At 37.0% G+C, this 22,161-nt stretch overlaps 1 protein-coding gene across 1 annotated transcript in view; it reads left to right on the top strand.

Moving 5' to 3' along the window:
* Positions 1-22,161, top strand: part of TMEM135 (transmembrane protein 135) — a 158,893-nt gene that overhangs the window by 60,158 nt on the left and 76,574 nt on the right. The window contains exon 5 of the mRNA XM_057373647.1: positions 7,976-8,041. Within this exon, the coding sequence (XP_057229630.1) occupies positions 7,976-8,041 (66 nt within the window). The remainder of the gene's footprint in view (positions 1-7,975; positions 8,042-22,161) is intronic.

The following is a 22,161-nucleotide window of genomic DNA, read 5'->3' as shown; positions in this document are numbered from 1 at the left end:
TAAATTAGTCTGGAATTCCAGAACCTGTGCTTGGATAATATGAAATAAAGCTGTCTAAATATGCAGCTCTCATTAATTTACTGGTCATAGTGAATGTCTGTTACAAGACCCAGTGCTGCTGGAATAGCTTGCTGGTGTTTAAATCTCTGCCATTTTCAGGGGTTAGAGTGGAGAATAGGGATCAAGTATCTTCCGATTTTGCTCTCTGTTTTTCCTATAATTCACTGAGGAACTACAGATAGACCATGAGAGCTCACCTCAGTCTTCTTTAACTTGTGTGGTAGAAGAGTTTGGCTTCGCTTATAATAGCTTGGGAATGAATCCTACAGGAACATCCTGGTGCTCATTGCCATGTCATGCACCCATCTTCTCATCTTTGTTGGCCTTCTTTCACCAGTGCTCTTAGGATKAGGAGAGTCAGCTGCCACAGAATCACAGCAAAGAGTCAAAATGGATGGCAGGCAAAGATGAAATAATAAATGTAGGATGATCAACAAGACCAAGTGCAAGGTCCTGCACCTGGGCTGGGGCAATCCCAAACACAAATACAGACTGAGCAGAGAATGGAGAGAGGAACTTGGGGCTGTTGGTGGATGAGAAGCATGAAAATGACCTGGCAATGTGAACTTACAGCCCAGAAAACGAGCTGTGTCTTGGGCTGCATCCAAAGCAGTGTGGGCAGAAGGACAAGGGAGGGGACTCTGCACCTCTGCTCTGTTCTCGAGACCCCACCTGGAGTGCTGTGTCCAGGTGTGGAGTCCCCAACATAAAAAGGACATAGACCTGTTGGAGTGTGTCCACAAAGATGATGAGAGGGCTGGAGCWACTCTCTTATGAAGACAGACTGGGAGAGTTGTGGTTGTTCAGTCTGGAGAAGACTTCAAGGAGACYGCAGTGCAGCCTTTCAGGACGTGAAGTGGACTAAAGAGAAAGATGGAGACAAACATTCTACAAGTGTCTGTGGTAACAGGACTGGGGTCARTGGTTTTAAGCTGAAAGAGTACGGGTTTAGGTTAGATGCAAGAAAGAAATTCTTTGCCGTGAGGGTGGTGAGGYGCTGGAACAGATGTGCCTGTCCTATCCCATGGAAGTTTTAGGGTCAGGTTGAATGAGACTTAAGCAGCCCGGTCCAGTGGAAGGTGTCCCTGCCCATGGCAAGGCCATTTGAGTAGATGGTCTTCAGAGGTTCTGTGCAACCCAAACCATTCAATGATTCTATAAAATGTTGTAGTTTGTTACAGTTCTGGACTCAAGGCAGTGTTGTCCTTTTATCCTGAAAACTTGGTGACTGCATCAAGCCTGTTCAGACCTGATGTTTCTACATGTTGTTTCTCCTGCAGCCTTTGGCTGGGCATCAGGGAAGTTCTCCATGGATCACATTCAAATGGATTAGAGGGCGATGGACCATGATAGGTACTCCTCATAATTTTGGAGCTGAAAACCTAAAGGTTTCACTGCCCCTAAATCCAGGGGGGCGCTGACTATACTTGTATAATTGCTTGTATATTCCTGGTCTGACCATACTGGTCTTTCAGCCACTATCTTTTCTAATGCTGCTGTCTGGCAGCATTACTAATCAAAACCAGGTTTGATAGCTGTCATGTGCTTTCTGCAGGCTGGCTTGCAGCTGTTTGCTGTCCTTTTGCTATGTGAATGGAAAGAAGGAAGGTTTTAGTTGGCTTCAGTGGATCATTTCTCAGATGCAGAATCCTGTGCTCCATGAAGATGGTGGGGCAGGCTTGCTTGGACCTTCTTTCTCTGGCATTTTTGACAAGGCAGAGGAGATTAAATGGCTTATTTCTCCAGTTTCGCATGCTGGCTGCTGGCCTGGTTTGTGGGTAATTCAGTTCATGAGCATTATACTGCTGGATTTATTTTTTTTTCTGGCTTCCTGATACTTACTTAGTTGTAATGTTGAGCCCTTCAATCCTTTGTGCAGAGAAAACTAGAAAAAGGTGAAAGTCAGTTACAGGCTGGAACCAGGAATCCCAGTGTAAATRCCAAGCATTTTTGGGAGGGGGCTGGGAGGAAGGAAAGGGAGAAAAAAAGGCAGAGGAGAAGTCAGGAGTAGAAGAAAAGCAATTATCAGGATCTTGGCAAATGTTACAAATACCATAACTGCAGACTGCTGGGTTCAGGTTTAGATAAATACAAATGCTTTTATTTCATCCTCTTAGCAGAACATTGTGTGATTATTTTCAAGCTTGGTTCATTTGTTGAGTGTGTTCTATAACTTTAAATTACAAAGCTCTTTTAAGGACAGGCTAAGGTTCCTGAGCAGGACTGCAGCAGGGAGAATGATGAGGATAGTTTAGTTAGGTAGAGGGTAAATTAGTTCATAAGGTRCTTTATTAAACCTGAAAGTGCACATTTAGATCAATGAGCAAATGGACTTCATAAATGGAGTAGAAATTACATTGGAYTGTGTGTAAATTTGAACCTGTGTTTACATGACAAATCTGCCCWCAGGAATGAGCAAGACTTAACTGAAAGTTACTATACTATTCTTTACTACACTAGTCTTGTTTGTTTTAATACTGGTTTATTTATGCTATATTAGTGATGAGTTTTGCAAATCTCCAAGCTTCTAGTTAGGGAATCAACACACATTTATTATTTAAGAAAGAAGAACATTTCCATATAGTGCTTTATAAGATACATGGCCAGGTGTGGTGCTTTGTGGTGCAATGGTGCTTTGTTTGCACACATTTTGGGTAAGTAACCAGAGGAAAGGGAGATCAAGTATTATGGAATGCAAAGGTGGGTGTAACACATTCTGAAAGCTGAATTTGGGAAAAAATTACAGAAGTTTYGGAAAATGGATACAAGGGTTTCATGAACTCTGTAAAACATGCTTTATCACGAGGTTTAAATTGTTTAGTCTTTAGAGAGTTCACAGTTAAGTTGCYTTTATTGAAGGTAAAGTTAAGAAATTATTTCATCTGTTAATGGGTGACTAGAAAAAACTTGTGTCTTATGGATGTCAAATATAGGCTGATTTACTGAGTGTACAAATAAAGTTCCAATAGTTCAGTTATGAAGGCAGAGACATTCAGATGGAGGTAAAATAAAARATGGAGGTACATGGAATTCACATCTGTTCAATGGAATTAATTAAACTTTTAATGGTTTCTCAGAGAGTAGGAATTTACATACATCTTTCTTTAAAAAGCTTCAGTTCAGATATGTATTGTATTTTAACATATTTTTGAAATAATTTAAATCTATGAAGTGTGGCAACTCATTCTATATTTGTATTGTGGCAATTTCATCAAAAGTTGTAACAATAATTAAGGCTCCTCAGTTAAATCTGTCATCTGGAGTAAGGTTTAGATTCAGACCATTGCTTTACATTTGAATTTTTGTGCCCAGAATTCAAGAAAAAAAAATCAGAAACTTTTTTTGTGTTTTCCTGTTCAGTATTGCTTCTGAATCTCACCAAATCCTTTTTTTTATAGCACTCATTCTTGTTTTCAAAAGTTGTGTGATGGTTAGCTAATAAGGACTATAACAATAGTTCATATATAATCAAGTTGAAAGATTGTTTTTGATGATTTTGGAAAGACTGTCAAAAACAATCAATTGTTTTCATGTAATTTGCTTTTAATGARGAACCACAAATTTTACAGGCCAGAGCTGTCAGCTAGCTATTGTATCCAAGATCAGCAAACCTAATAGGAATGAAAAAATGTCTTTTGTGGTGTCCTATCCTTTTTTATTCTTATAAACAATTTTCACCACAATTTTCGTTTTAGTTCAATAGATCTTTGTTTTCTGTTTTTTTATGGATTTTTTAACACRCATTTACAAGTAGATGCCAAAAACTGTCAGGTGATTAAAAAGCGTGCATTTCTAAATTCATTAATTTGCGTGATCAATCTCTTTACTGCTTGCATTTGCAGTTTTAACTTTGGTAAAACAGTATTCTGATGAAATATTATGGGTGTCCATTTTGTTCTTGTAAATAATTAGAAAATTCAAAACATCTGGAATCCAACACAGTGTTTCCTTTTCTGTTTTTCTTACCATTTTAATCAATAATGCACAATTATCTTCCCCTTCATCTGTGGTTTGTATGAGTAGTTTCTTTTTTTTTTTCTTTTTTTTGATCCACTTGCAAAGAATTTGATCAGAATCAACTGCTTTGTTGAAATGGGAGCAGTTGGTCATCTTTGAAGATGACATTGGAGCTGGCATGGTGTTACAGAGTGGTAGGATAGGCTGCTATTTCACCTCACGTATAATGTAACACACTGCATGTTCTTTGTAGTGAGCAACAATTTTAGGATTCAATAACAATCATCTTGGCAACACATTCATTTCACACTGAGATTACTAAAACCATGTGCTGATAGTTTGCTTTCTTATGAATCTCTGACTCCCATCGCTGAGTAGAAGGCTTATTCATAGTGAATTGAATGTAAATAAATCTCAAGATTTTACAGCTTTCTAAAAAATCTGATTGTATTGTAATATTTAGTGAAACAAACCAGCTAAAGATTAACTGAATTCCTAATCAGCAATTTCTTTGAGGATAGTATTGTTATTTCTTAAATGGACAATTATGCCTAGTTTGATTTGTGACAGRGCAGTACTCTGCATGTTTTTAGCAGATTTAATGCAATGAAATAAAAACTTGTCATTGCAATATACTTAATAAYTTTTAACACATTATTTAAAATTATTAAAGACGTTTGAGTTCAAAAGATTTAAACTGAGTCAGTATTGAAACAAGTTGTATGTGAATATTTTGCAGCATGAATATTGACTGTTATAAACTTTGGTAGATTTGTAATTTATGTACCAAGAATATGCCAGGCAAGATGTGTTCAATAAACTGGATTTTTAGTCAAAATAGATTTGATCTCCTGTAGGGATCCTTTTGCTCTCAGAAAGATAYTGCCATATGTAGAATTTCAGAAAGTAGATGAGATGTGCAAGAATATTGTTATTTTTATATTTCTTCATGCAGGCTTTTTTTCCTCTATTCTTTATGGAGCATTAAGTATGACAGAATTTGTCTCCAACATTTTAAAAAAATACAGTATGTGTATATTTCAAGRTTTTCCATTTTTATGCTTAATCTTCCATATTCAACATTTACAGCCCAAATGCCAGCAGGATGTGTGTTTTTGGGTTTCCTTGTGCCTTAGCTTTTCACAGCTAGAAACTGCAGGATAGCCTTCCACTTGSCTGGCACAAAGCATCTCCATCACTTGGAGAGAATTTGAGGAATTGGSCTGTGTTTCTTTGGGAAGCAGAAGGAATTTACAGGTCATCTGTAAACTGCATTTTTTTTCATGGACTTCTCACTTAAAACATAGTTGTGAAATACACTGAAACAGATTGATCAGAGAGGTTGTGGGACCTCCAACCTTAGAGGTGCTGAAACTGGTCCTAGGCAAGCTGGTCCAAGGGAACCTGAGCAGGACCAGACAGAATCATAGAATTGTTTAGGTTGGAAAAATCRTTTAAGGTYATAGAGTCCATGCATTAACCCAGCACTGCCAMGTCCACTACTAAACCATGTCCCCAGGAGCCACATTGACACATCTTTTAAATACTTCCAGGGATGGTAACTCAARCACTTCCCAGGGCAGCCTGTGCAAGTGCTTTACAGCCCTTTCTAGGAAAWTTTTTTCYTAATATCCAAGSTAAACCACTCCCCCAGTGCCACTTGAGGCCTTTTCTTCTTGTCCTATCACTTGTTACCTGGGAGAAGAGACTGACCCTCMCCTGGCCACACCCTCCTTTCAGGCAGTTGTAGAGAATGATAAGGTCCYCTCTGAGCCTTCTTTTCCCCAGCCTGAACACCCCCAGCYCTCTYAGCTGCTTCTCATAAGACTTGTGTTCCAGATCCTTTCCCAGGTCCGCTGCCCTTCTTTGGACATGCTCCAGTATGATTCTGTTTGTGTTTGCATTTGTGGACCAGAAGGGAAGAGACAGAAGTTGGAGGCAGTGTGAAAACTTTGAAAAAACAGAAAGGTTACTGATAAATTTAGGTTTTAAGACTGGCAAAATTTTGCTAGCTGATTMCTTTTTTCATTAGTCTGTGTGTTGTTATAGCCCTGTGTAGGTRTCTTCTTCCTTGTAAGACATTGCCTTACTCGAATCTCCACATATTCATGCCTAGTTTGTTTTGTCAGAAGGATGCAGATCTGAAGTATTTACTGCCAGTATCCACCTTCTTCACCTTAAAGCTTAYACCAACAGTAAGGTTGGGCTGATTACTGTTTAGAAAGATGCACTTCTTTAAGCYTTCTCTTGGATTTGCATGCTGAAACCCCCAATAGCTCTTTCTCCAGCCATGTCATTGTCAGTCAGTGGCTATAGGTGGCCTCATCCCCAGTGTGCAGTTTGTGTGGGAAGCTGTGATTGTAGTGCTAATCTTCTTAGTGAAGGATAGCCCAGCGGGGACATCTGTGGTGTTGCATTTKCTGTTGCTGTGATTTTTCCGTGTTTCTGAATGACTTTGACATCTGGCATTAATGAGGGGAGTTCAAGTGTAAAAGAGAGATCTTTTACTAGTAGATGTGAAAAGGAAGTCACGCACACCAGTGGTTTTCAAAAGAAACAAAAGCAKCTTAGCTGTATTGACAGAATGCTCAATTTGGTTGAAACATCCCTAAAAATGTTGGTCAAAGAAGCCAATTTTGTGAAATACAAAAGGTTGTGTGAGGTTCACTTAATCTCTGAGAAGAAAGGTTCGAGAAGCAGAATCACAGTGGAGCACTACTCTGCATCCTTGTGGTTGTAAATGAAGTAATAAACTTTGCAGCTCAGTGTTCTGAGGGCACACATTCATCTACAGGTGTGTGGGGAAAATGTAAGGTAATTAAAAGATCTTTTATTAAATTGTTTTCTGCAGAAAATTAATTAGAATTAATTAATCTGTCTTTAGGAAGACTGAGCATTTATCTCAAGAGATGTCTTCGATATCACATTTGCTGAGATACCTTAAGGTATCTTAAGGTAGTGGTTGTGGGAACCTAGCAAATCATGCAGTCATGGAAGCACTGAGATGCTTTTTTTAAAAATCACTGTTTAGAAAGATGATTAACTACTGCAAACTGCTTTTATTTATAAACTTTTTGAATGTGGTTGTTTTGTTGTTTTTTATTCCAAGCAGCCTGCTAACTACTCCTTAACATAGATCCTTAAATGTCAGGGTATTTTTTTCATTAGAAMCAGATATTAAAAACATGKTTTTTTTAAACAGTTGAAATTGAAACCAGCTTCACTCTTTGCTATGGAGACACATTTTTAAAACAAATCTGTTCATGTATACAGTGATGTGCCAATCCGTGAATTTATGTAACTTGTGAATTTTTTTCATGCCTTTTTGCAACCAGCTTGTAAAAACGTAAGTGGTACAGAGCGTATTATAGTCTGTATTAAACCAGTAACCTATATCTGTATCAGAAGTATGTGCCAATTGTCTTACTGGATTAAAGAAAGGATGAGCCAACTAACACAGAAAGGTGTTAAGAAGAGCTCAGATGCTTTTAGGAAAAGTGCTGCATCATACTATTTTTTCATACTCATTTGTCAATTTAAATGTGTCTTATTAATCAGCAGTTTTAAGAATTAGTTTCATGAGTTGTGAAATACCATATGGCTATTTTTTCCATAGTACCCCACTTTTACCTGACAACCTCTGCAGGACAATTGTCTGGGGCTGAGCATCTCTGACCTGCTCAAAGAGTCTTGTGGAACTGCTGTGGTATTGCCTGAGGAATCACGTACTGCTTAGGTGGTTACTTATGCTGAGACCAAAACATCAACACGTGTCTCACCTTGCAATAAATGCTTGCCTAAACTGTGCAGATTGTTCTAAAGGAGTTACTGGAGTGATTCAATTGTAAAATAGGCACTAAAAGGTAGCAGAAAAAATGTTACAAAAGTTGAAACAAATCATCATGAGCTGTGTTGTCTGTTTTTAATAATGAATTTGTCTATGTGTTTGTTGATGCAGGCCACAGAAACATTGTTCCGAATGGCAGTAGCAAGAGGAGCTATCACACCTTTAAGACATGGAGAAGTAAGCKACATATATCTGTATTTTTTTGTTCCTTATTTATGTGTGATATAATGCTTTATTAAAACATTGCTTTATTAATTCCTGGAAGACATACTGTCTTCAGGTAAATGAAGAGACCTGGACTATATATAACTTGCATACCTATGTTACAGTATTTTTTTTTAATAGAACAGGAACTTAAATTCTGCCCATTCATTGATGAGGTAGAAAAAATTTTACTTCAGATATTTCCTCTGATCTTTTATCAGTTAAACCACCTCAAGGGCTARACAGAGCCAGAGGAGAAGCAGCAAYGTAAGTGGTCAGAAGATGTAACCATGGGTAGCAACAAAGGAAGTTAAAAGTGAACTTCATGTGGGTGTATGGTGTCCTGTAAAACTTTTTCTGAGGTATTCCTGGTGCCTCAGTGGAAATGCAGTTAAGGCTAAGCTAGATGATTTGTAGATAGAACATGTAATAATGGTCCAGAATAGGCTTTTTGTGGAAGAAGGCAGTGGGAGAAASAAGAAAATACCTTTTTTCTCTCTTATTTTTTTACTGGACTTTATGCAGGAGACAATGTTTTCTCTTGAGGGAGATATTTTCATTAAATTCCATTGTGTAATTATAATTTCCTTAGTCTGAAAAAGAGAAATTACATTATTGAAATAAAACTAATTATTCCAGAAGAAACATATAATTATTAAGAGTCATACTGAAATTTTTTTAGCTCTTCCAAGAAATTGCTAGATGTTTGCACAGTGCATAAGTAGAAAGGGAGCCAGAAAAAAAGTTAAGTATGAACTAAAGTTGACTGTACTCTGTTTGAGAAGTGTGAATTTGGCAGTGAAAATCAAAACAGAGAAACTTTTTTAATGGAAATTTCAAAATACGGAGGCAGCAGTCCAAATGTGCAGAAGTGCTGTTAACTTTCACATCAGAACTTAAAAATGTAGCACCATTTAAAATTTGAGAGGGGGTAAAACTGTTCAGTATTAGAAGGCAAAAGTCCTACCTGTTTGTTTTGGAGAAATTGAAAAATGAGGTTGTGCAGGTTTGGTCTTCCTACTTTTGCATGTGGTTTATAAAATCACTATTGAGATAATTGTGCTGTCAAAACTGTTATCAAAAAACTGTTATCAAAAGTTATCAAAATTGTCTGCATTGCAACAAAAATTCTTTAACTGTGGAATATTAGTCACAAAGGTACCTGAAGAATCTTCTCAGCAGTTTTCTTGCTYCTGGTTGGGTTTTAGTAGCACCCATGGAAGGGAATCAAACCCAGAAGCATAATTCATTCTCAGGATTCAATGTGGTGTTGTTTATGCTAATTACTTATTTCTGTCAGTTATTTTGTTGTGGGGGTGGAGCATGAGTCAGAGCCTTATTCATTTCTGTTAGCACTTCTAGCTGGTTCCCAAATGATCCAAAAATCATGGGCACAGATGTGATCACACCAATTCCCACAGCTGTGCTTCTCTACAGAAATCTTAGGATGCATTTCATTACTGACACAAGGTTGAGAGCTGTGCATTTGGGGAGTTTGGACCTGGYACCACCTAGAGAGTATTTCCAGCTGTTTCTTCTGCTTCTGGTCTTCATGCAGGAGGCTCAGATCTGCTGCCATGAGTTCCTCACTGTGTCCAGTCTCTTCCAGACATGCCTGCTGTCTCTGTGGGTGATGACTGATATGGCATCAGTGATGGGGTTAAGGAAACAAGAGCAGCAACAGCCTCTTCTGAAAAGAGTGAGAAGAGGAACATGAGGAGGCTCCTGCTTCAGAGCTGACTGTGCTTTCCAGTTTTGCATTCCCTGGACCCTCTACTGCTGTGTGCTGAACCCCCGGGGCGAGCTGTAGGGAGGAGTAAGGGTTGGTGGYATTGGGTTGTGGGAAGATACCATCGCTGGGTATCAGGATGGAACACATTTGGCACAAGCTAAGATAAAGTTCGGTGTCTATACACAGAGAGAGAGAGAGAACTTCCAGAATTTTACTGGAAATGACCAATTTTATTCACATTGTGCCAGTGATATACCAGAACCAGTGCATCACATAGGATTTGTATATGCTGTGGAGATACTGAACAAGAGGAAGAAGTCTGGTTAGGACAGTGAGCTTACAGGATTGATGCTCTCAGTCCCTGTAGATGAGGGAAATGAGTGTTCACAGAGAAGGAGCAGAGGGATAAACTGGGAGTGTGGAACTTTTAATTCAAAAAAATTTATGAAATACATAGGCTGCCATAGACAACAGTTCTAATAGTAGAGTTGTGATTCCAAGAGAGCCACAAGTGATATCAGCCATGCATGACTTCTGTGGTTGTTAGCTAACATTTTTGTAAAATATGGATTTGTAAACTGCCTTATCACTTTCCATCTGAAAAATGCTTGGGACATTTTTTTAAAGATATGTATCTGTAGAATTCCTTAATTGTATCAGGAAACAAAACGCCTTGTTGGCTCAGAACTGAAGAAAAGAAGGGCCATACTCCATGGGCTGCTTTCTTCTCTCTGAAGTGTTAAAGTGTATARGGAACCTTCTGTACAACGGGGCCCTCAAAATCCTTGTGGATTGACCTTGTAATGGCAAGGACAGGAAAAATAATCTTTTGCAGAACAGAAAGACTTGCATAGAAGAGTTAGGACAAAAAAAAGAGCTTAAGCTGCATAATGGGATCAATTTTATGGTGCCTGCAGTAGCTGAGATATTTTGAAGAAATTTCAAAGGAACAGAGTCTTCAGTCTGTAGCATTAGAGGACATTATATAGGAAATAATGGCATTATTGGTGGGTTTATACCTCCCTCTCCCTCAGCCCCCAGTTACATAAAAGCCTGAAATGTCTTATGGCCCTGCAGCGTAATACGTGTAACTGTATGCATTGCTATGGCAGTGCGTACCCATGCTCGAAAGTGGACTTCATTGGAAAAAGACAAGTCTTTGTTTTTGTTTAAAGCTATTTTAACAGATTTCAACATTCTGTGTRTTTTTTGTAAATTCAGTAATGTGAGGTGCAAAGTTTTATGAATATTAGCCCAGATATCTGTAAAAAGTAATTCCTGTGGATTGTGTTCGTAGTTAATACCAGTGATTTATTAGCTAAAAGTTGAACAAGAGGATGAGTATGGATCTTGAAAATGTGGTTTCTTTAATATTTTAACAAGTGAATACATAACAGTGGCAACACCAACACAAAATGCTCCTTCATGCACCACTGCTTTTTGTTGCACAGACGTACTGAAAGAACCTTGGAAAGGAGGGTATTTGGTTGAAGTGACATTACTGCCAGCTCAGGTCTTCCTTGCCCTGTTTCTTCCCAGGCTGCTATGCCACAGTAGAGTGCAGTGTAGAGTTCTGGAAACTCACCTGTGGAATAAAAGTCATACAGATATGAACCTTTTGTATTATTAACAGTAACTGTAATGACTTCTTTTATGAGGAGGAACTTTTTAATTTTAATTGCCAATGGAACTATTCGAAAGGGATATTATGACACCTGTCATCRTATTTAGTTGTGTAAAGTGAAGATTGCATGAACTAAGTATTCATTAAATGATGATCTCTTTTCCATATAAAGGGGTTCTACATTTGATTCTTAAATTTTGGGTTTTGTCACAATGATGTGTTTATCTGTGTTTTTGGCCACTTTCATTTGTAATACATAAAACCCGGGAATACTTCATAAATTATCATGTTGCAGGTTCTGGAGACATACCAAGAATAATTTGAGATTAATTTTCATTTAAATAAAATTCGTTTGGGTGTCATTTAAATAGAATTCTTTTGGGTGCACAGTTTCCTGTGGTTTCAGCTCAGGGACATACCAGAATAATCACAGGCACATTGGAAACCAAATGACAGTGGGACAGTGGACATCTCATCTCCTCATGGTCTTGTCTTCCAGTCACAAAAATGTCTTTATTATCTGGTATTCAAAAGTTCTGCCGTCACAGGCTTCCCCAGCATCTCTGGTTTCCRTGCTTTTTTCTTGAATACTTAGGTACTGTCATGTTAGTATGTGAGGAAAGATGTTTTCTCAGACTTATATAAATCCTGTGGCAGTAGAGAAACTGTAGTTACACTGTTATCCTGAAGGTGGTCAACTTTTAAGATTCTATCTTTAGCCAAGGGCATAAAGGCAATGCTGTTGGGCAGAATGAGTCTGCAGAGTCTTCCCACTGCACAGATATGACATGATTTCTAGCAAACCAGACTTGGCACAAGAAAACATATATATATATTTTTTTAAAGCTGTGTCACAGCTTCCATGGGCTATTTCTGCCTTTGAAGTAGGATTCTCAGTCTCTTGGATCTTATCCTCTGAGTTTTTYTTGTCCTGGTTAAGGGTTGCTGCCAAACAGAAAACATGTGTATTTTAAAATGTAATATGTTGCAAAGCAGTGTAAATTTAACTTAACCAAATCACATTTCTGGATGTAGTGTAAGATCCAAAGTGCYAGTYGGTTTCAGTATTAATTGCTCTTATRATTACCAACTTCCATYTGAAAKGTGTTTACAAAACTAAAAGGAAGGAGTTGCTTGCAGGCAGGTCTGAGTGCCTGTTCATCTAAAGGGAGGTCTCCTCTTTCTGTCTCTAAGAAAATAATCTGTACTTTAATTTTTAGCTTTTTCAAAAGAAATGTGTTAAAAAGAACAAAAATAAAAAGGTATCCTTTAACAATGTTAATAACAGTGTTCTGAACTGTCARTTAACAACTCAAATTATTGGCATACATAGTTATAGCTTTCTCATTAGTGAAATCTATTTTGGAAGTAGTATTGAACCTGTCTTTTATAACTTGTAAAGAAGAAGCAAATGGATAAAGCRTATCCACAAGAATAGAACTCTTTTATGGTCCTCTGGCTTAAGATTTCAGTTTGGGCCATATGTGTCAGAAGTATTTTGAAATAGTACTGGGATCTGGAAAATCCTTCTGGCAGGTCACAATGGGTAACAGTTCAAAGGTAATTTAATTGCCAAAGACTGGCATACCTTATCTATGTTATCTGGAAGTAAGTCAAAAGTAAATTATTCTTCTGATTAAATGCAATGAAAACTAAAGCTTGATTGGGGAGAGAGAGAGAGAGAAAGAGAATGGCATTGAACCTTGGAGAGGGAAATGACCAGATTGCCTTTGAGGTGTTCCAGTGTACAATGTTCCAGTGCTGGTTTTGCCATGTATGCAGTTGTGCAAAGGTGTTATTTTTCTAGCCTGCACTGGGTTATCCATTTTAAGTGGTCTATTGGCTTTAAATTAAGAAGAAGGAAAGAAAATTTGTCTCAATACTATAGCTATAGTATTGATAGTGTCAATACTATAGCTGTAGTATAATACTATATAGAATATGAAGAWTTTTTCTGCTCTTTTAATATGCCATTTGCCTGAAGATATTCTGTTCCTTACTAAAAATCATTTCAAGCCTTGATAAAGTATTGACCTGCTCAAAATACTTTTAAAGTGATGTGATTAAATTAATTTGTTAGGGAATGTGAAAAATTGATGCACTGTAGAAATCATGTCTGATGTAAATTTAAGGTACAAATATCTGAAAGTAGGGTAGTGGCTACATATTTCAGAACATGGAGAGGTACCACAAAAGAAAGATAACACACAAGTTTGGAAACTCAGAGAACTTAACTTTCAAACCAGAAGTGAAATAATATCTAGGTGACTCATGCTTTGTATTTTTCTTTTAAGTGTATGGAAAATATAGTCTGTATATTTTTCGTGGAGTGGAACAATGGGTTTTAGTACTTTAACATACCATGCAGGGCATTATTGTAATTGTAATTTTCTTTGGTGCAGGCTCACGGTGTGTATTTATCTTACAATGGTCATAATTTCGCTTTGTGAAGTGAAACACAAGGCTAAAAAGTAAATTAAATTATGCTCAGAGGTATTCACCAGGTGTGTTTCACCAAGAAGGTATTGGCAAGGAGTAAAGTGAGGAGGGAATTACCTATTTTAAAGACTTTTCTGTTTTTTGGTTTGTTTTTTTTTTCATATTTTGCCTATGTATTTCAGATTTCTTATTCTTTTCCATCAGCAAAGCAGTGAGTGCATGGTAAAAGCAGACAACGAAAAGTTATGGCAACAAAACTAAGCGTAATGAAATATACTCAGCTCCCAATCTAGTGTTTTGGTCCTCTATGTCATGGCCTTGGAATGAAGCTGTCATTTTGCTTTATACTTAAAACCTGCCCCAAAATTGCCCCCTGCAACTCCATTGTTCTGCCAGGGTAAAGATCATACGTAGGGAGATTTTAGTTTCTGTACACAAGGAAAGGCAGAGTAGGTACTACTGGAGTTTGGTGCTTGAATAATGCTTCTTTCTCACTTTGGTGGTCTTGATACTCTGTATGTATGTTAATTCATTCATAGAGTTGAAGAAATGGGCAACTGTAAGAGGGTATTTTACCTGGTAAAGCTAAGAATTTGTTCACATTCCTCTAGGCATTTAAGAATGCTGAGTGTTACTGAAGCGTACACTCAACTGAACTTCTGTTTCTGTGCAAGCTGTTTGATTCAAGTTGTTGGAAGAATAACCTTGCCAGTGTATGAATGCACACCATTTCCACTACCAGTTTGTGATGTAAATACGTGTGTGTCAATGAAATCACTGCTGTATGTACAGTCAGAGAATCACACAATGGTTTGGGTTGGAAGGGACCTTGAGGAATATCTAGTTCCATCTCCCCCCACCATGGCCAGGGACACCAGACCARGTTGCTCAGGGCCCCATCCARGCTGGCTTTGAACACTWTTGAGGGATGGGGCATTMACAGCTTMTCTGGGCAACCCGTGCCAGTGCCTCAACACYCTCACAGTAAAGAATTTCCTTCTAACWACTAATCCAAAYGTACTCTTAGTTTGAAGCCTTTCCCCCTTGTCCTGTCACTACAGGGCCTGATGAAGAAACCCTCTTGGCTTCCCTGTAGGCCCTCTTCAGATGCTGGATGGTTGGCATGAGATCTCCATGCAGCCTTTTCYTCTCCAGGCTGAACAGTCACTTTGAAGGAGGGGTGTCTTAATTTCAGTGTAAATGTTACTTACATTGAATGATTTTTCAGCTACTTAAATTCCTTTTGGAAAATAGTGTTCTCATTCAGTTCAAGTTATTTTATGTTCCTTGTCCATGTGTTAGACTTATTAATGTATTGTTGAACACAAACAAGAAATAAGCAGTCATATTTGGTAACTTTTAATTGTAGTGTATGTTAACACTAACATAAATCAAAATGTAATTTGAAATGTCTTTTTTTTGGTTTTCTGAAAAACAGATGTCAGTGAGAAAGCTTTTTCCATTCCATCCAACCTAAATAATCATGTTGTGATTCTGTGTGCTACTCTTTGTGTTTAAAGACCTACATTTTCAAACATTTTTCTGTAGGTATAAAACCAGAATAATCCTACTTTTATTTGGCATATCCTTGATTAATATTATATAAAAGTTAAAATTTACATAGATTTCTCTTAAACTGTAGAAAAATCAAATGATTGTTCCTAAGGTAAGCAGTTCCAGCTTGTAAAGGCTARGAGTTTTATTGTTCTTTCCAAAATGTGAAGATGTAGGAAAATACTATTGATAGGGAGGGTGACTACTAGGATGTGGAACTGACACTGAAAATAGGGTGTGGTATTTCTGGTGTGACTTTATTTGGTATCAAATAAAGAGACTCTGGAGCATTTCTGCCACATGACAGGTTGTGGTCCTTATCTGGGTCCTTTTCCTTATCACCCTTAGCTGGATGAGCACAGCTGACATATTTGACACTGTAAGACTGGCGCTACACTCCAGTGATCTGAAATAATTTCAGACTTTGATGGTCCTTTGATGTTCTTCCTTCTTTTAAAGAACTTCAATGCATTTGCTCTTTGAGGCCTACCCTATACCTAAATAACAGCATCTTTGGGAGAGCAGTCTAGCCTCAGATATTTAGGTACCTTTACAATTTTTCAGAAAGTTGTTATGGGCAAGATCAAATGCTATTGCTCACTGCTCAGGTGTGAACATTGTGGGTACACAAGGATCAGGAATAGTGGATGTTAATGAAACTTAACATTGCTCCAGTTCTGTAGTGACAGTCTGCACTGGTTCATTGTAATAATTTATTGTAATTTCTATTAATAKTATTTRTATWWATATATMAATATTTATATTGRTAATTTATTGTAATGTATATTAATCACTTAGAARGGATTGTGTTGTCTTTCTTGGCTGATACCTCAGTGCAAGATGATTGTGATATGTGAAGATCTGGTATATCAGCGGCAGGAATATTCGGGTGCATGATCTGCTGAAACAATTCTTCTACTCTGAACCATGAAACCAATCTGTTCCTGTCGGTTACAATTTTATGGAAACTAATTCTTTGTTGATGGAATCAGGTGAAAAATATGTGGTTCTGATTAGCAAACAGTCTGTGGAGTTTCTTGGTCATGGAAAACATTCCTCTGGCTATGTGCATGTGCTCAGATGTGTGTGTGACTATTCATATTAATGTTATATATGCATCTTTCTATATTAAAAAGGATGGACAGTTTAGTTTTTTAAAATAAGCATTTAAAAACATTTTTACTTTAATTGATTAAAATTATAATTATTAAATATTTGTTTGTTATTTATTCAGTTTTTTTTGTTTCTAAATTTCAGAAACTCAAGTTTTYAAACCCAACAACCCTCAAAATAATATTTACTAGAACTGTGTAACAAAAACTCAAATAACGAGCCTTTTTTGAAGTAGGACTGTTTTCTATAGGAAATATGTATTATACAAGTGACTGCCTGGATCAAATAATGACCTTTCATTTATCAGTATCCTGCAGAGCTGCAAAAAGTAAACTGGTATTTGCAGTCTGCCTAATGGACTGCTCACCACATCACCGCATGCAATTAAGCATAAGTGATTTTTCTGCTCAAGACAGGCTGAAGACTGATTTAGCAATGAAACTTAATTACTTCTAGCCCTTAGAGAAAATGGCCCAACAAGGTTGAGGTTGTTGGCAGGGCAGTGTGGGAAAGCTATTGCTGAAACTCCCTTCCCCACTTCTGATTTTCTGTTTGCAGTACTTAGAGCACAGTTAACCTTCAGTTAAGCAAATATTCCCACAAAAATGGTGSATTTTTATTTCTTACTTTGTTACAAGGCTAAAGAAAAAAGATCATGAAGCATTGCAGTGTTTTAAAAGCAAGCACTCTGATCCAATCCCACAGCTTCAGACTATGGGTGAAGTTATTTTTTGCTAATGAAAATGAAAACTTGAAAGTCAGTTCTCAAATGCCTGCCTAAGGATAAGGTCACCTATCTGGCCAGAGAAATCTCAAGCTAAAAGTTAATGCTAAGTGCATTTGTGCTTCTTGACAATTTTATATGCTATAGGTAAATTGTTCCTTTATTTTGTACTTAGGTTACAGGAAAAAATGCCAAAGGAAATGAACATTACATAAAAAACAAAGCATATTAATAAACTACTTTATACTTAAAATTGCTYCATTTGAGTTTTTAGGAATGTGTTATTTTTCAAGGAAGCAGGAACTTCAATTCTGTGACTCCAAGGAATACAAAGAATACATCTGGAATAACAATTCAGAGGKACATATGGCATCAATTGGCTTATATTTTCGTATATGGGGGTTCTGATTGAAGTTAGAGGGAAAAGTGCWCATTAATTATGTGGGATTAAAAATGCAAATACTATGTTGTTTTGTATTTATGTGCCCTGTTAAAGAACTGTGAGTATGAAAAAGATGTGGAAGCTGAGCCATGAAAATTTACTTTTCTGTTAGTCAGCTGTGGCAATAACTTGCTTTACTTCTGTAGTAWACCTTTTCCCTTTAACAGTTTAGACTCCCTTACTCATATCTCTTCATACAGAGAAATTTCTCATTCACCTCTGGGATTGTAATTTGCAATTTGTTTGATAAATTTCCTCCTTAGTAGTGTGCCAGGTCTTGTTCTTGTTAACACTATGGACATGTTTATCACTGGAAATATTCATGCTAACAAAACTAAACATGTGCCTAAATATTTGCAAGAGGATGCAGCATGAGACACTAATTCCCAAGGGCATGTATAGCACATGCTCTATTACTCAGTAGGGAGTGAATTTAAGAGTGTGTATAGGTCCCCTTGATTTTAACAGTATTTAACCAAACAAGTGACTTAAGCTTTTTGCTAGACAGGAAATAATAATTGAAGCATGTACTTGAAGTGGGGTTTGGGGTTTTTTTTGGTTGGTTTTATTTTGTTTTTTTGTTGTTGTTGTTGGGTTTTTTGTTTTGTCAGAGCATTGAAAGACTTATTGGAATGAGCACTGTCTTAGCCTTATATTTATAATCTCTGCAATAGTTATCAGCCCTGGTTTATGTTTATTACGTTGTATTATATATATATATATATATATATATATATATATATATATATATCTCCCATATATATTTTTTTTATTTGAACTGCTGACACCAAAATTTTCAGAGGCAATGAGGATTGTGCTCCCCATCTTCACTATGCAATGCCAGTTTACCACCTTTCAGGAAAGAGGCATCAGGTCTTTCACAAAATCCACCACATGACAAAGTAAGGAAAGATGGACCAGAGACCTGAATTACGGTTGCACCAGCAATGTGTATCAGGAGCTGCATGAACTTAATAATGGATGATACCTGCCTTGAACTGAATGGCTATCTGAATAAACTGGGGAAAAAGGCTGAGAGAGCTTAGTATTAACATTTCCTTGTGAGGCTTGGGATAGGTTACTGACTGAGTCCTACAAGTACATGCRAAAAGTAAGCTTTTTCTCTGTTTCTTGTATGGGCAAAATGCCACTGCTTGTTTTGCAATAGGCCATGCAAGAGTGTACTTAATTCCTACGATAAACTAATTAATGGGGTTACCTGCTGTGAAAGATGGTCTTGATAATCCAAGTAATCTCCTGCAGTTTTGGGTTCTGGTGGAGCTGGATCCCAGTGGCTTGGCAACCTCTGTTCTTTGCAACCATTTAGTGATAGAAGGTAATACTCAGGTWGCCCAGGAAACTTCATGGTAAAAATTTAGGACAAATAATATTGTTGGGATATAGGATACTCTTTGCTTACCTCTTGAATTTCACTAAAGTTTGGAAGCTAATCTTCACTCCTTAATAGAAGAAAATGTTTTATTGGCTTAACAGTAACAGCCTTCCTGCCTCCTTTTGTTCATTGCTGAAGTGTTTATAACACAGGGACGTTTTCACTGTGTTCTTTACAGAGCTKCTTTCTGGCAGGTGCTGTGACTCCCTTGCATGTGTTGGATTTYAAATCTCCGTTAACTTGTCTGTAAGAAGAGTTCAACACTCATTTTTAATATACTTCTCTGAATTTACTCTGAGCTGTGTCATTTTGCGGTCTGTGTAGGATGGAACTGAACAGAGGCAGATGTGGAAATATTTTTTTTCAATAAGATTATTTTGTACACAGTGTACTCCTCTCTGTGGCATTCATTACAGCTCATTGGAATTTGTGTAAATTCAGGACAGAAATGTAGACAAATAAATTWCCCTGTGTCATCTGCATGCCCTTGAACTCAGTTTCACTTTGAAATGAGTATGTGAAGAGACCATGAGTGGGTACAGTTTTCCAGTCATAAGGAAAGTGCTTGGAATTCCTACCATTTGGAGGTGTTCACATACATTTAATAAAATGTGGATTGTTTTTGATTTTTTTCTAAAAAGCTCTTTTAAGTTGCTGAAACTCAGAACTTTATGTAGCCAGAGATCTGACCCTAAAGCTGTTTATCAGAATTAAAGAAAGTGCCCTTCACTAGCTATTTGAATGGTAGTGACCATATTTAAAGGAAAGRTTGCCTAATACCTTTTTCTATGTTCTTAGTAGCCACCAAAAATCTTAAAGTTTATTCTCTTGTTTTATCTTGAATAAAAGAGAGACATGTAAAAATAGCAGTTGGTGACCAGTGTGATCTGGTGGAGGCRGTGGGTATCAAAAAATAATTTCTATGTGAGGTCTTAGTTTCCAAACCATGTTCTTCCAGCAGTGAACTGTACTTGTGCAACTGGCTTAAATGAGTATTTTGTCATACTCCCAATATAAATTATTTCAGTTCCAGTGTATGCGGTTTCTAGAAACAGCACTTGGCATTGAGATGCACAAAATATTTGGATTATTTAATGTGTCAGTAATATGGGAAATACTGTTCTAGGTAGTGGAACTTTGTATGCAAAAGACAGAAATAAATATATCTAATTTTATTGACTAATAAATATTTTGGCATATATTAAAATACTAGTATATGATTTTAAAGCTATTAAAATGCTGCTTAACAATGGGCACGGTGACAAATAGCTGGCTAACACAAGGGTCTCTCGATCCCTTAACTTAAACTATTTTTATGCAAAAAGAAATTACATATTGTGGTTACAATGCTAATTCTGAGTGAAAAGTGACATCTGTTTAGCATTTCAAGTACTGTACTTATGTCTGAAGCAGAGAGAACAGTTTGTACATTTGGAAGTTATCTCTTTGCGTGTTCATCTTTCCCCAGTTTTGTTTTCTCCAGTATTCAATGGTTGGGTTTTTTTAAGGTGCTATCAAGACAAGGTCTTTCCTTATTATGAGTATAAAGAGCCCACAAGATTTCTGCTTCTRCAGCTGCATCCCCAAAGTGAGAGCTGTGGCAGAGAGATGTGGTTAGACAGTACAAGCCTTGCTGGGATGGTACTGGGAGAACTGGGCCAGCATACTGAAGGGAGACTCTTTGGGCCGGTCTCACAATCTGATCAGAAGACTGTGGGAAAGGTTGTCTGTGAGTTACAACATAATTTCTGTGCTGCCTGTTATTAAGATGTCTTCAGTCCCACAGCRCTGAATGTGAAAGTTCCCTAAGTAGGGATTTTAGGAGAGCTAAACTTAGACAAAGCTGCTTTTATTGCTGGAATACCTCACTCAGTCATTTTCCCAGTGTAGATGAGAGTTCAGATTTGTCTCTATTAATTCCCTCAGGGTATCTTAAGGAATTTTGTGCAAGATCTCTAAAAAAGAAAGAATTGTGTTTCTGTTTCTGATGTTCTTATCTGGCATTATATTAAACATTTGAAAATATACAAATTAAACATTTGAAGATATAGCAATGAACCAGGGTTGCTTCGATTTTCTTTGATCCATTCCTGTATTGTAGACAGATTATAGTATCAAAATACTGTAGTAAATCACTTAATAATTAAATTCTTTGTTGATATCTCAGGAGTTTGAAATTCCTTTGGGTTTTCCCACCACCACCTTTGAAGATAAGGCCTGATTYGTCATGTGTTACATGATTCTAATGTAGTTTCTGCTCAGGTGACTTAACAAGCAGATAAAAAAGGTGCTGTATTTTGGGGAGAGAAAATACTTTAAAAGCTCTTTTTTTTTAAACCATTTTTTCTTTAACTTCTGTAGATTTAGCAAAATTATAGCCTTTCAGAATATACAAGAAAGTTTATMCAGTTGTGTAAGGCTGTCTTATAATTAATCAAAACCTTTCAGGTGTGAACATTATTTTTTAATTGGAAGTAAAAGCCCTTTGCTAGGGATTCAGTACTTATTATATGTAAGACCTGAGAAAGCTCCTAATTTTTATATCGAAGTTTTCCAATAGAAGACACATTTGCAAGAGAAACGAGAAGATAATGGAATTTAATTTTCAAGAGTTTCTTTTTTATTTTTCAGTTGTTTCATTTTTCTGTTGTTTAATTTTCTATCTTGGATTTGTTTCTGCCCAAAAGTCTAAGGACCTCAGGTCAGATTCATAAAGCCTTCTTACATTAAAGCTGCTAGTATTARGCCCCATTCAGTTTTAATGGGATATTTATGTGTTGTGAGTTTAGTTTTTTGTTTTRAGAAGCCAAATGGCAATAAGGGTCTGTGATTTTCCCCCCAAATAATATTTTTATGTATGCTTCTCCCTTGGTAATAAGCACAATATTGGTCAGTGTTTGAAGAAGCATTTCATTGCCCYAGTAGTGAAGTAGGTGTTCTAGGAATAGTCTGAAACGTTGCCAGAAGTTCTGGAAGCAATCTGAGAATTGCTTTGATGTTGTGATATTTGTGCACGGATACCAAGCTAAGGACCCTGTACAAGGCTCAGTTTATTTTCATGTTTTTGCAGTT

This window comes from Malurus melanocephalus, unplaced genomic scaffold (genome assembly GCF_030028575.1).
Source record: "Malurus melanocephalus ecotype Western Australia unplaced genomic scaffold, MMel_1.1 scaffold_204, whole genome shotgun sequence".
Taxonomy (NCBI): Eukaryota; Metazoa; Chordata; class Aves; order Passeriformes; family Maluridae; genus Malurus; species Malurus melanocephalus.
Note: the sequence above shows the minus strand (reverse complement) of the source record. Positions and strands in the feature narration are given on the sequence as shown.